At 50.6% G+C, this 15,059-nt stretch overlaps 1 protein-coding gene across 1 annotated transcript in view; it reads right to left on the reverse strand.

Moving 5' to 3' along the window:
* LOC102309360 (LYR motif-containing protein 4B) overlaps window positions 1-15,059 on the reverse strand; it is a 38,444-nt gene that overhangs the window by 21,743 nt on the left and 1,642 nt on the right. The window contains exon 2 of the mRNA XM_005940355.3: window positions 4,104-4,224. Within this exon, the coding sequence (XP_005940417.1) occupies window positions 4,104-4,224 (121 nt within the window). The remainder of the gene's footprint in view (window positions 1-4,103; window positions 4,225-15,059) is intronic.

Consider the following 15,059-nt stretch of genomic DNA (forward strand, 5'->3'; position numbering starts at 1 on the left):
CACACACAGACGCACACGCACACACACACACACACACAGACAATTAAGAACAAACTCCAGTTTTTGAGCGTATGCACACAATCAGCGCTGCAGAGTCACAGAAGTACGCCCACATGCGGCAGATGAATCCACACTGTACGCCCACACATGAATATAAACACAAACAACAAAAAATAAACAGACAGCGAGCGGAGCGGCGATGAGGGACGAGCGCGGCTCGAAGCCCGGCTGCAGATCCGCTCGCTTCAACCTCACTGAGCTGCTTCAGTGAGCGGCACGTAACGAAGGAGGAGCGAGGTCACCGGGTCAGCAGGAGAGGAGAGGCGGAGCCAGAGCGACACCTGTGAGGCAGTGTTGTTTGTTCAAACTGCAGGAGGGGCTCCGGGTCGCAGCCTCAGTGAGGCCAGTACGGCACATTTTCACCACAACTAACAGCTTTAGTGTGAAACCTGACCCTGAGAGCCGGGGGGCGGTGCCCAAACCTGACAGGAAATAAAGCCTCTTCCACATGTAAGGAGACTGTTAGGTGGCCCTCTAAACCAGTCACACTTCAGTCTGCAGCGTTCTTCATTCGCTGGCCAAAGCCACGCTAACGTCGCTCGTTGTTGTTGGAATATTTCACATGAGGGGCTCCAGCTCTACCTCCACCCTCGAGCAGAGGAAGCCTCTCAGGGACACACCTGGCTGCAGGTGTTTGAGCACTGACGGCACGCTACCAGCTGGGCGACTTTTAAACCTGCCACGGGCATGTGACGGGGTTACTGCTTCCTGTTGCACGCTGGGTATGGTAATGAGGGGTGGGAGCACATGTAGCCCGGGGTTGTTGTGAAAGGTATTTGACTGTTTGCATTTACCTGTTGTTTTCTCCTTCGGTCTGACTATCAGAGAATGAATAATGAACACGAGGCGCGATGCTTTAAAGGGACTCAGCTTATTATTCATTGTCAGCCGAGGCAAGATGTTTGTGCCCCCACCCGCTCCGCCTCTTATATAACACACTGTACGGATGTGTGCACAGGGGAGGGGCCAGCCTGGATGAAGCACACAGGCTCCTCCACCAGGAGCCGGGATGGATTCTTCCAGAAGCCTGAAGTACTGCAACAGGAGCATTCCTGCTCTGATGCACTTAATCTGTGAGTCAGTGTGGGCGGATGCAGAGGACACACACACACACACACACACACACACACACACACACACACACACACACACACTGTAGTGAAATGGGAACATAAAACACTCTGCGCTCCGGGTCCGCCCAGCCAATCGGAGCGCGCTGATGCGTACGCTGTATGTCAAAGCTGTCGCCGTTTCCTGCAGAACGCTGTGCTGACGCCGGCGTTTGTGGATGTGTGAAAACTGGCTGCAGCCTTTAATCTCACGGAGGATGAAACACTACACAGAGAGAGACGGGCGTTGGTGTGAACCTCCAGAAAACCATAAATGTACATTTTTGGAAGTTGTGACGTGTCTAACGGGCCTCAGTTCTACCTGTTCAGGTGCTCAGACCTCCAAGCCTTCACCACGCACGTAAATAAAGTTCACTCTGAAGCGTGAAACACATCGACACAGTTAATAACTGTGGGTGAACAAAGGTGGAGGTCTTACTCCGTGTGCAGAGCGAGCTCCACGTGGAGGCGGGTAGATGGAGCTCTACAAGCTTCTGTCACAGCTCAGCTTCTTTCCTGCAACCTCGAACGTGTCGTCGGCTCATTTTACCTCCATGACTCCACCTCACAGCTTTACTCCAGGAGCTGGTTGCACTACAACCATCCAACCTTACATCACCTGTTCATGCATCCATCCCTCCATCCCTGCATCCATCCATCTGGAAGTTTGGGTCAAAGAGGCAGCAGTCTAAGCAGACGTCACTGAGTCGATCCAAAGCGAAACAGGAAGTAATGTCTTCAGCTTCTGCCCTGGAATGCCTCGCCTGGGAGAGGTGGTGGTGAGCGGGTCCTCAATCAAATGTTGTCTGAACTCTGAGGTGAGGAGTGAACACCGTGGCCGGCTGACATGTGAGCGGTAAATACACGACAGGGTAACATACGTGACGGGCGCCACACGGAGCACGCGAACGAGGCTGCGGCCTCACGGCGCTGCGACACGTCAGCGTGCAGCCTTCGTAATTCATCATTTCTGATTTGCAGCAGGCGTGAAGGATCCGAGCAGCAAACAAAGCGTGCAGTCAGCACAGAGCCTGGCTGCAGAGCGGTCTAACTCGATAACAACCAAGCAGACGAGTCAGCGAGGAAATAAAGAGATGCTCTGGAGTGGACATCAAGCCGTGAAAATGACCTGAGAAAGAAGCAGAACAGCAAGAAAAGCCAGCAAAGAACTTCCTCTGCGTTTCTGCTCACTCAGTTTAGTGACGTTTGCTGGGAAGTTTCTGATTCACCCTAACCAAGAAGACTGAAGGTCCTGTGACCCTACAAATGTTCCTATTTAAGGTGCTTTAACCATGAAGCACGTTCCTCTGCGACTAAATGTTAGCCTAACTCACAAACTAACCATAACAATAAGAAAACCACAGCGACTCAACCACCGCGTAAGGTAAGGGGCGGGGCCACACGGTGAATCAAACTCCCTCTGGCACCAACATCAGCACACAAACCAGCAGCTGAGCAGCTCCTGCAGGCGCAGCATGGCGGTGGCTCAGTACTTCTGACCATGTGACTTCTACCGTGACAGCGACGTGCGATTCCTCAGCGCCATCTTGGCAACACAAACTGGATGTGATGGGGCGGGGAAGATGTGACGGTGAAACCGGTCTATCGACTCACCCACAAACCCATCAGGACCTTTTACAGACGTCAGAGCCAAACTTCACCCATAAACTTCTGCAGGGCTGGAAGTTTATCGCCCCCTGCTGGCCTTCAAACACACTTCAGCCCTGGCGTTGTGTTTTTTACTGTAAATTCTACATCCAGATACTCGCTGTTAGCACGCCTGTTAGCACGCCTGTTAGCACGCCTGTTAGCGGTAATACTTAGAGGGAGGTGCTCCACCTGTCAGCGCCAGTTAGCCTCAGGTAGCAGCTAAAAACCAACCGCTGACGATGAGCGAGAGCAGCAACAACACATGTCCCCGTCTTCAGAATGTGTGAACGTGTGTGAGAGAGAGAGACTGGGAGACGCTCGGTCATCCATGGGGATTGGCTGAGAGGCTGCTGATGCATTAAGGGAACAAAGTGACCAACAGTGAGGTGATTAGCCCTGACCTGCCAAGGTAATGTGTGTGTCTGTGTGCGTGTGTGTGTGTGTGTGTGTGTGGGGGGGGGGGACGACAGGTGGTGAGTCGGTAAGCAGGTGTTCATCTGCATTCTAGTTAACCTGGTTAACCTGAGAGTGTGAGAGTGATGGTGCAGGGCTCAGGGTGGAGCTGATCACTGATCAATATTAACGCGTTCGGCTCGTTATTCCATGAATGCATCAACTTCATGATGACATTGAGGATAACCTGCCTCACACTGGGTTCATGTCAGCACCTGCTCACAGCTCTACAACCTCAGAGAGGAAGAAGAAAAACATCATCATGTAACAAACAGCTGCTGCAGATCAGCATCCTCTGATCCTGCCTCTGCTCTTCATTTCACTGTTACTTCATATTTTGACCTGTGGATCTAATTAGACCCATTTCTGTAATATACTCACATATCTATATTATTGCTAATATATATTGTAATATATCTATATCACTAAAGCACTTCTGGATGGATGCAAACTGCATTTCGTTGCCCTGTACCTGTGCATGTGCAAAAAAGTTGAATTCTATTCTAATTATTTTTCTCACTGTATTTATTTTGATTTCAGTTTAATTTTTTCCAGGCAGTTTTTATTATATTGAGTTACAAACTCTTCCACTGCTGTTATAACTTTAACTGCTGGAACAAAAATGATCCCCCAGCTCGGTTCATCCTCAGAGCTGAACGAACACTGAGAGGGAAACTGCTCGATGGTCTCACTTCCTCTTCTCAACTTTTCCTTTCACCTGGTGTTTTAGTGTCAGTGTGGAGGGCACGATCACAGGCAGGTCCTCCCAACAACAGCAGTACAAACCTGTGTGTGTGTGTGTGTGTGTGTGTGTGTGTGTGTGTGTCACACCTGTCTCTGTATCAGTGCCAGAGTCTGCCATCCCTCCTCCATCAGTCTCTCCACAGCCTTTGGATCCTCTACATTTCTGTTGGCCTTGAAGGCATCACGGACACGCCGTAGTGCATAGTTTCTGTAACACACACACACAGAGCTCAGTTTCATTCATCGCGTCTGCAGGAAACGACAGTGGCACTGAGCAGTAAACAGAAACGTTTGTGCAGCTGAGACGGTGAAAGCCTCGGAGGACTTTCTGAAACCTGAACAACAGCACAGGAGGGACCTGCAGACGAGCGACGACAAACAAACAAATAAAAAAGACAAATTAGTGCACATGACAAAGCTGCAGGCAGCGCGCTGAGAGCAAACAGCAACAACAGAGCGGAAAACCAGCAAAACAGAAGAACCTCAACATCAGAGACCAGCAGGTCCAGAGTCCTGACCACCCAACAGGACAGCTGTGGAGACACAGATCGTCCCTCCCAGGCCTGAGCCCACGACCCTCTCAGCAACCAGGCGGGACACCTCGTCTCCAGGGTCAGTGCTGAGCTACAGTGTATCATGAAGCAATAAAGCCTCCATCAGCTCTGCTCTCAAAATGACCCCAAAACCACCCAGCGTCCAGATGTTGGATTGGATGGTGTCCTATCAAACATCTGGAAGACGTGCAGTCCATCCAGCTTTGGTCTCTTCAGGAAGCACCACGAAGAAAGTGACTAACAGAGACGTCCGAGTTTTCTAAACTTCAGGAGTGGCTGAAGTGACCAATGAGAGCGTAGGATACTGATGACACGCAACCTCCCGTCACAAAGTGATGTGGAGTCCCTTCACATCCACCGGACCACCGCGTCCTGTCTTAGTGAAGCATCATCCCGGGAATACGGCGTTCCAGCTCGGACACAGCTGGAGCCGATCGCATCGACACGAGTCGTGCTGCACAGCAGGAAGTGGTACGAGTAAATACAAGGAATTTTTCAAAATAAAAGGTGTCCAAATCAAAGCTCCTCTTTTGAAACTCTGGAAATGGAAAATAAATCAGACGTCAGCTCACGTTTTGAACACGTTTATTTCAGAGCGCGCGGCTGCACGCTGCTGTGGCGTCCATGTTTGGCTGTGAGGATGAACATCATCAGAAAAGCTTCTCAGTGGGGACAGAAGCTCTTCAGGAGGAATTTCTGCTGAAACTTCCCGATCTTTTTCATTTCCTACATAAATCCTTCCTCTGCTTTATTCCCTGTCATGGCTCCCTCTGCCTCCCTTTGCTTTTATGGCGAGCTTCCCACGCCACCTTCGAGTGTGGCTGTTTGCAGCAGCCATAAACAGATTTGCTTCCCTCTGTGGTCGAACAACATCGTTATTTTCTAGCATTCGGCCATAAAATCCAGCTTTAGGGCCGGTTACTCTGGGAGCGCTCTCACATCTCAGGGGTCTCAAAACGTCAAAACGGCGCGGCGTTAACGAGAGCGGGGTGGAAGTTTGATTTCCACGATGACACCTTTTCTACAAGAAGCACTTGAACAAACACGGAGTTTATCAGAAGTGAAACTGAGGTACTTAAATCTCTGTTTGCAGTGACATCGACCTGACAGCCCCTCGTTTCTCGGGCCAGACAGCCCGATGCACTCGGCGGACAGTCGGCTGTAAAGGCTGCAGGCTGTGTTTGCAGCCGGAGGGCGGCGGGACTCCACGCCACGCTTCCCTGACCTGCGCTGATTTGATTTCCTGCAGATTCTCACAAGAAAACACGAGAGCTGCAGAACGTCCAGAGAGCGCCGCGATCGATAAACCGATGCTCGCTGAGTGGAGACGTCAGCGTGAGAGACCGCAGACGACTGTGTGTGTGTGTCGCTCTGACAGCTCCGATTACGTGTGTGCACCAGCCTTCATCGTCTTCATCGTCTTTGTGTATTTATTGATGTTTTTTAGATACTTTTGTTCAAAGTCTTTAAACTTCATCACCGTTTATTCAGATGTGCTGAGAGGTAGACGCGCTTCTACCAACAAACTCAAAGTCTCCAGTTTGTATCACTGCATCGACGATAATCACACACAAACGACGTGTTCGAACCCGACTTTGAAAAACCGCCGTCATTTCACTGAATGTAGAAAAAGCTGAGCCAGAGCTACGGACGTCTCTCAGAGTTTGGACTGCTGTGACGTTTTGGTTCGAGCATCGCCGTCCACCTGAGTTCTGGCTCTGCCTCGCGGCCTCCTGATAGGGTCCTAACCCGATGCCCTCACCACCTCCCCCGTCCCCTCTGGACGTGGAGGAGCTGTGGCTCCGAGTCCATCACAGAGGCCCATCAGCCGCTTGCATCAGTGATTTCATTCTTTCGGTCACTGCACAGAGTTATTTCCTGTTTTCTAATCATTGGTTCTTGTGTTGCTTTCACTTCCTTCCTTTGTTGTTTCCCCCTCAGACCGTCTGTGCTGCCCTCATTAGTCTCACTGTTTTATTCCACACCTGCTCCCTGTCTGCCAATTACCACACACACTCGAGCTCACCTGTCAGGCTCCTCGGGCTTTCCCTGATCCGGTTCATCTTACCTCTTTGGACAGTTTTACAGAGTTTGCCTTTTTGCCTGCTTCCGCTTGTTTTTAAGCAAAGATTTGGATTTTGGACGTGGTCCCCTCCTCCGTCTTCATCACTGGCACGAACTCCTTTAACTACGCGTTTTGGCCTCCACTGTGTAGGTTTCTTTGGAGTTGAACTGAATAAATATTTCTCTAAAGCAACACAAGCTGAACACTTTGAAGGAGGACTGGATTAGAGGCATCAGATTTCTGTTTGTGCAACCTTTCGCTGGAATTTGCTGACCAAAGGTTGGGTCGTGTTTCAGACCCCACGTCAACAATATTTCACACAAACGCAGCCATGTGAAAGTGACGACATCCTTTCCCACAGAAGTGTTTACGTCAGGTCAAACCATGTTTTCTTAATTAAACTGAGTCCTGTGGACAAACTCCACCTCCTCCATCCTGGCCTACATGATGGTTGTCCCTGATGACCAGTTCTCCACGTCCGGCAGGTTCTGGGTGGCGTGGTCCTCCATCTCCAGTCTAAGACAGTCGAGCCGGGTTTGTCGGTAGACTTTTTCCTCGATCATCGTCCGCCGTGGACACAGACGGCTGGAGACACCAGATCCGACTCGCTGCGATCAGCTACTGGTTAGCAGTAACTTTGGTGCACGATTCTCCTGGACACACGAAGGAGTAAGAATAACTCTGAAACCAGCCCCACCAGGTAAAGTCGGCGTGTGGGAAACGCTGCGACGTTTTATATGTGAAAGGCCAAAGTGCGTGAGCCTGTTTGCCGTTCTGCATCACCTGCCCGACACACCAGGGAGCGAGCTCGACATATCCTCTCTCAGATTTTATTTTTACAGAGTGAAACGGCTTCTGTCTCCTCCACACTCTGAGCAGCTGGCAGCGTAGGTGTTAGAAATCTGCCAGCTCGGGACCTCGCTAACCTCAAACCCGAGCAGCGCCGCACCCCAACGCTTCCCTCGGCTTTCTGCTGCATCTGCAGCCACCAGGACCACGGAGTGCGGTGGCTGCAGATAATAAGTACACACCGAGAAGCAAATGCAAACAGACAAATTACAAACACCGGGGAATTTTCTGGCAGGAGCCGCGGCAGTGAAAATGATTATTGGTTTAATTTCCAGCGCTCTGTGTCGATGGTCTCGGAGCCTCGTTACAGCTGGCAGCTCCTCCGATGTGGAGAAAGTACAACGCCGACCTTGGGAAGTTACAGCAAAGCCGTTCGTCTTCTCTGTCTGTCTTTGTGTCTCGAGCTCATTTAGGATTTAAGACAGAACCAATAAAAGTGTGATGGATCAGATTTACATGCCGCGGTTAAATACGGCGCTCATTACAAGGACGTGACGGGGAGCGGCGAGGAAAACGGCTCGAGATTGGTTTGAAAGTGAAACAGAAAGGATGGAGGAAACGAAGCTGTGGTGGAAGAAGACAAAAACTAAGACAGAAAGGAAGGATGAAGGAAAAAGGAATAAACACAGGAAAAGGATGACGGAGACGGGAAAGGGATGAAGACGCTGGAGAAGGAAATGAGCAATTAAGGAAGTCGGGAAGAAAAATCAGGAGAAATGTTTTAGTGTAGGATGAAAGCAAAGAGGAAAGGAAAAGGGCGGGAGGAGATGAAGACAATCACCCAGCCTGGTCTCAATCATCTTCATCATCATCGTCCGAGCTTCAAGGATTCTGGACATTAAACAATCAGGATGATTTTCTCATTTTTTCAACGTGAAGTTTGTCCGTGCTGTAAATCACAAACACCTCGCCCTGCAGCATGCACAACAGCTCCAAACACCGAAGCCTTCGAGATCCACCTGAACCAATCAAAGGTCTGTCAGCGGCTCACCTGTGACAGCGCTCTGAGGTCAGAGGTCGCAGCTGCCCGTTTCTCAGCAGGTGTAGACGAGCAGCTGAAGCTGCCAGCTCCGGTTCTCTGGTGACTGTGCGAGTCGACCGCCGTCTAATCTTCAGGCCTGAGTGGCGACACCTATCACTCGGCTACCTGCGCCGTAACGGCGAGCATAAATGGAAGTGTGATGACGTTACGAGCTAACCCCGTGTCTTTATCCGCACCGCAGCAGGAAAGTGCTCTCGGTTAAACTCTCTGCACCATCGTGTGGTTTAAAGCGGTATTGCACAAACGTAGACCCTCGCAGTCTCGATATCAGAGACGTTTAAATCCAAAGCAACCGTTTCGTGGTTCTGCTGATAGTTCCAGTTCATCCTGGAAGGTTTAAAACTCTTAAGCAAAAGTCATTTACAAAAACAAATGAGCAGTTGAATAATTGCATGAGGACGGTTTAACGCGTTGATCTGACGAGCTCTGACGACCAGTTCTCAGGTTTCCGAGGTCAGCTGTAGGCAGAGACCGTCACCAGCGTCCGATGCAGACTCATTCTGCCCGATGAGCAGGCCCGAAACATGCACCAAACCACTCCGTTCAGAAAAGAGCTTCAAGGGTTTCCCTCACAGGCCTTCGAGGGGTAAAGAGTTAACCTGGTAAATAACTGAGATTGCAAATATCGGCCAAAGCAAATGCAGTTTTTTTAAGTAGCGCTACAGGCAGAAGGACAAGCAGAACAGGAAAACACAACCAAGCTAAAGAATACAGAGAAGGAAGAGTGAACAGACTACGACAAAGAAAGAACGATGAATCGAGAGAGAAACCAATGACAGGGAAGTATAACTGAGTATAAACGAGAAAATGAAGGATGATGGGTTTGGGAAGGACAAACATCTTCCCAAGTTTCTCAGAGTTTGTCATTCAAGCGTCCGGCCTCCCCTTTCAGGCTCAGCAGGGCCGGAGACGAGGTCTCGAGGCTCTCCATCACCCTGATTCATACAAACCCTCAGCTGTAATGGACCCGGTGTAATGAGCGCTGCGCTAATGAGCAAAACAAAAAGACAGACGAGAGGAAAATAAATAAATAAAAGAGCAACAAAGAGATTAGAAAGTGTTGGAAACGCCCGCCAGGCAGCTCAATATCTCCTCTGGACAGGAAGTGGCACGGGATGATGGACCGAAGGCCGAAGTCTCAAAGTCAAACTTCACTTTGGATCTTTCACACAGACACCGAGTGTAACCTAATTATAAAAGGCATTTATAACCAAGCCATCGTGTGATCAGGTAACAGCTACTAGGCTCAAACACCTGTGCACTACAACGACTGCAGCTCCCAGTGTCCTTTAAAAGCTTTGACGCTGGGCAGCTTCTAAGCTTCAGACTGTGGCTGGTTCTCACGCTTTGACAGGTTAGAGCAGAGCAGCAGAGAGTCGACGGGACGGATCCGGTCCAGGTCTGTGCTCTGTTTATCCACAGTCAGCCTCATGCAGGCTAAGCAAATGTTTTCCAGACATCCTTTATCCAAAGCTACAGTTTCAATCCTGTGATGTTCCCGGGATAGAGCCGATAAGCTGCCCAGCAAGTCAAAGGATCTACTGAGCATGCTCAGAAACCTAAACCTGCCTGTTGTGGCATCAAAAACTAAACTGAAAGCAATAAGCACCCAATCATCAGCATGGAAACACTCGCTGCAGCCAACGCTGTAGCCGTGCATCCATCAGCACGTAGGAAACACCGCTGAGGTCCTCGCACCGGCCGGCTGATGTTTACTGACGCACAGCATTCAGTCTTTTAATACATGTTGTTGTCGAGTCATAGAGGAACTTTAAAACACTGTAATTAAACACTTAGATTCTCCTCCTGCAGCAGCCAGTGTCGACCCCGTCCAGTCCTGCAGGACCCCGTGAGTGTGGCGGGCTCACAGAGGGAGGGGCTCGGAGGTTTCTGACCAGAATGTCCCCGTGACGCCTCCCAGACGAAGCGTTCTTTAGCTGGGAGCAGACCCGTCGCAGACCCAGGAAGCTCTGCAGAGACGAGGCTTGGGTGGAGCACTTTTTAAAAACAACCATTTAGTTGCTTCACACACTCACTAACACACCGATCAGCAGAATTAAAGTCTAACTTTGTTAACGCATCAGGTTATCTGAGTTTATCAGTCGATTATGAATCAATACTGACAATCACTGATACCGTACTCCATGAATAATTGATCAGCGACTCTGCACCGAGGGAGACTCGTGTTTGAAAGCTTCCTGTGTGAACGAGCTAACTCTGCACTCGGGCGAGTCGTCACTTCAGAGGGAATTCTGTCGTGTGATCTCCAGGAGACGAGAAGGAAGGAAGCAAGGAAGCAGAATAACTGAGAGGAGCTGAGGAGGCGAGGGAAGGAGATGAGGAAGGACAGAGGAGGGCGGGAACGGCTGGAGGAGTGAAAAACAGGAGATGTCCACAATTACTTCATCATCAGAAGGTTTGTTATCTGCTGTCAGCACACGGCTGACGAAGTCAGGGGGAGAGCTATTTTTAAAAGAGGGAGAGAAGAAGAAGACAGAGGGGAGAGAGGGGAGAGAGGGGGAGGGGGAGAGAGAGAGGAGAGAGGGGGGAGAGAGAGGAGAGGAGAGAGGGAGGGAGAGGAGAGGAGAGAGGGAAATACTGATGAGGACAAAGTGAAAGACTCTGAGACACAAACTCTGGATCAGTTTGTTTTTGGTGTTTTGTTGCTCCGGTGCAGAGAGGATGACCTACTTCTGCCTCCTCCTCACCTCCCTCCCTCTCTCTCCTCTCCCTCCCTCCCTCCCTGTCTGTGGGCCACACCTGTGGCTGTGGGCCCTGCAGGGATTTTCAGTGTGTGAGCTGGAACAGGTGAGCGCACACCGCAGGATGTCAGCCAAGTTTGTGAGATTGGCTGAGAGAGACTTCAGCGGATCGTCACATGTCGGAGAAGCAGCACATGGCTGCAGCGCCACAGCAGGAGAGTCGTTCCATCCTGACGCACAGTAACAAGCGCTTGTTATTCAAGGACCCTCGGGGGCCCTGAATCCACTTTCTAAATAAAAACATGTAGAAATGTTTTTACATAATTAACAAACAAATAAAACAGAGCGGGCTGCCCCGCGCTGAAAGCTGAGCTTTACTGGCAGCCAGGATCCCGCCTGCAGGTTTTTAACCCTGCAGAGCTCCTTCAACCTGCACCATTTCTAACGGCCTGCAGGGGGCGACTGCAGCCGCGCTCGCTCTGTGACCTCAGACTCTATAAAGATCAGGACTTACTGAGGTCACAGAATAAAACCGGACTTTTATAATTGGGTCAAACAGGAGGAGACAGTGATGCATCCGCCACACCTCCTCCTGTATCAACTACGACCCGTATAAACTCCTCCTCCCCGCGATGACGTCACCAGTTCCCATCACGGCACCGCCTCCTCAGCCCGCTGCCTCTGTGATCCCTGTGTAACGTCCACCTTACTGCAATGTGCGGTCAGGAAGGCGTCCGTGCAGCGCCTGCCTACAGCACCGCTAAAGCTGCCACCATCACGCTCGTCACTCATTTATTTATCGTCTCTATTCATAATAGAACACAATAGAGTCTCCGCCTTTGACTCCGTCCTTCATATTTCACTGTGATCTCTCGTCAGCCTTCATCCTGGAGCAACGACGCACGAGCATGCCGCTCGGGGCCTGGACCCTCGCCACACTGGCCTCCCTGCTCCTTCATCCGCTTCCCGGAAACGGAAATCCAAGCGAGGAGATGCGGCGAGGAACCAGGAGACAGGACAGAGCTTAAACGGGAGAGCTGGCTGTGTCGCTCTGTGGTTAAAGGCTGTTCGTTATTCCCAGCTCTGGGAATCATAATGAAATTCTAACAATATTCAAAGATTTGTTTTAAGGCTGCTCAAGGACCTGCAGAGGTCCTGAATTCCCCGAGAAATAAAAACAGGGAGAAATTTACATTTTTACAAAATTAGAAAACAAAGCAAAGCGGGGCCCCCTGCTGGTCTCCGGGTGCACTGCAGTAAAATGTTCATGAGCTCCACAGCCGTCAGCCGGGTGTCACCCCGTCCCGTCATCACAGGAACGCTGTTTTAACCTTCTTCTCCAACCTGTTCCTAATGTATTGGCCTTTGACTTCATGCGCCGGCCTCGCTGCGACCTTTCAGCTGTAGCAATGATCTAATTTTCCTGCAGAGAATCATGAATGTTTCATCCGACGCCTGTTTATCCAGCTCCTCCCCCTCTCTGGCAAAGCCCTCCAAATTCAGCCAAAGTCTCCCACCTCTCCTCCCAGGAAGGAAGACAGCGAAACAACAAAACACAGCCTGCAGCAACGTCTGGCATATTCAGGTCATTCCACAACAACCCGGCGAGCGCGCAGGTACACGGCTCCAGCACAAGCTGAGGCTTAGGAGGATTAAACGCCGCTCTCCCGCTCTCGCTTCTTTTCATTTGTTTTCATGCACTTTTTCCTGGAAGATCGTAATGTCTCCACTTTGTGACTGGCAGCAGACTGGCTGGTAAACCCGAGGCCCCTGCTGCGCCGCTCTCACCCCGAGGCTGCTCTTAATGTTAGAAAACAACTATGTGAAAATGATTCTGACACAGAAACAGCAGAAAACGAGCCTGTGATCAAAACACAAGTAAACCAGAGCTCAGCTGCAGCCGCCCTCACACAGCCTGCAAAGATTAACCAAAAGCACACGTTTAAACATGCAGGATGCTCTCACCCCAACCAATCACAGCAGATGGCCCCGCCCCTCCCTGAGCCTGGTTCTGCTGGAGGTTTCTTCCTGTTAAAAGGGAGTTTTTCCTTCCCACTGTCGCCAAAGTGCTGCTCAATAGGGGGTCACATGATTGTTGGGTTTTTCTCTGTATCTATGAAGCGCCTTGAGGCGACTTTTGTTGTGATTTGGTGCTATATAAATAAAATTGAATTGAACTGACGTGGGTCTGAACGAAGGAAGCCATGACCGCTCAGAAATGATGGAGAAAGTGATGAGAAGGCATCGCATCTGGACCCGCCCCTCTGTGCTCCGCCCCTCTGTGCTCCGCCACTATTCATAGCATGAATACACCCTGTAATATTGTTGATACAGCGCCAAATGACAACTACAGTCGCCTCATATTCATACGGTAGACTCTGCAACAGTCCAGAGAGACTCACTCAGGCCTGTGAGCACAGGGTGGAGACAGTGGGGAGGAAAAACTCCCTTTTCACAGGAGGAAACCTCAGAGCAGAACACAGGCTCCTAGAGTGAACTAACACAAAGCTAACAGCTACAGGGAGTTTATTCTGGGGGAAAGTACTCTGATTACTCTTCTCAGTAGCCAATGGTTACATGTATTAAATTACCCAGAAAGTAACTAAAGATGCCCTGATCTGGTCCATGGATCAGATTATCAGTACGGTCCCAGCTCAGGAAGTTAGCTCAGGTATCGCTGATGATGTAATGAACATTCAGGTTTCCCATTTCCTGCCCAGTAAGGAGACCTGACCATCCAGCACCGAGGGCGTGTCTCTGTGAGGAAGATCATTGGTGTGACACCAGTGAGCAACAGGTACGCCAAGGTAAGACAGCTGTGCTGAACAGGGTGTTTGCAAAGTACGAGTAGGCAGTAATGCATCATCGTGGTTTGGACTGTCCAAAAACACACTGACTAAAACCAGCAGAATAAACACGGCGGGGTCTGGGTGGAGCTGGGTGGAGTCTGGCTTCAGCCTGAGACCTTTAAAGAGTTTATTTCCTCCATATGAAAAGGTTTGGTGCCCCACAAAGGCTTTAACCTCCCAGATAAAAAAACCCAGTTTCATGCACTCACAGGTAAACCAGGCTTTCAGCTGCACGCCCACACAGGTGGGTGCTCACACTGGTGGGTGCCCACACAGGTGGGTGCCCACACAGGTGGGTGCTCACACTGGTGGGTGCCCACACAGGTGGGTGCCCACCTGAGGGCCCGTCTAACCCAGGAGGACAGACTCTCCTGTTTCATGCATTTCTTCAAACTCGAGCTTCCTGATTTAGTTTCATTTCTGTAGCAGCTGGTGTCACAGTAACGTGGTTTCAGGAGCAGAGCATGCTGGTACATGTAGTCACAGAGGACCACGTCCTCTCAGCAGGACTGCAGCTGAAGGAGCTGAACTCCACCCGCAGAAAGACACCAGCGTTATTGATGTGGTAATGAACTAACCGAAGTTTGATTTCACGAGCTCTCCTCCAAACCTGGCTTCAAACACACACACACACACACACACACACACACACACACTCGACACACACACACACACACACACACACACACACACAGACACACACACGTCTGAGGCGGCGGCCCGAGCCAGCTGTCTGCCTCTGGGCAGGCGGGATGAATATATTTTATTTGGAGAGGCAGCAGGAGGAGGCCACCTCTCATCTGGCCGTTCAATAATTCAACACAGCGGCGCTCCGCGCGGAGGCGGGCGGGGAGCGGCGACTCTCTGATGTCCGTGCGGAGCGCCGAGTGCTGTCACAGCTGCAGACGGCGTCCCAGACTCACCTCAGAAAGGCAGAGTCAGACTCCAACTCCTCCCGATTTAATCATGTAGCACGGGGAGG

The sequence above is a fragment of the Haplochromis burtoni genome, unplaced genomic scaffold (genome assembly GCF_018398535.1).
Source record: "Haplochromis burtoni strain Fernald_Lab_line unplaced genomic scaffold, NCSU_Asbu1 Contig_291, whole genome shotgun sequence".
Lineage (NCBI taxonomy): Eukaryota > Metazoa > Chordata > Actinopteri > Cichliformes > Cichlidae > Haplochromis > Haplochromis burtoni.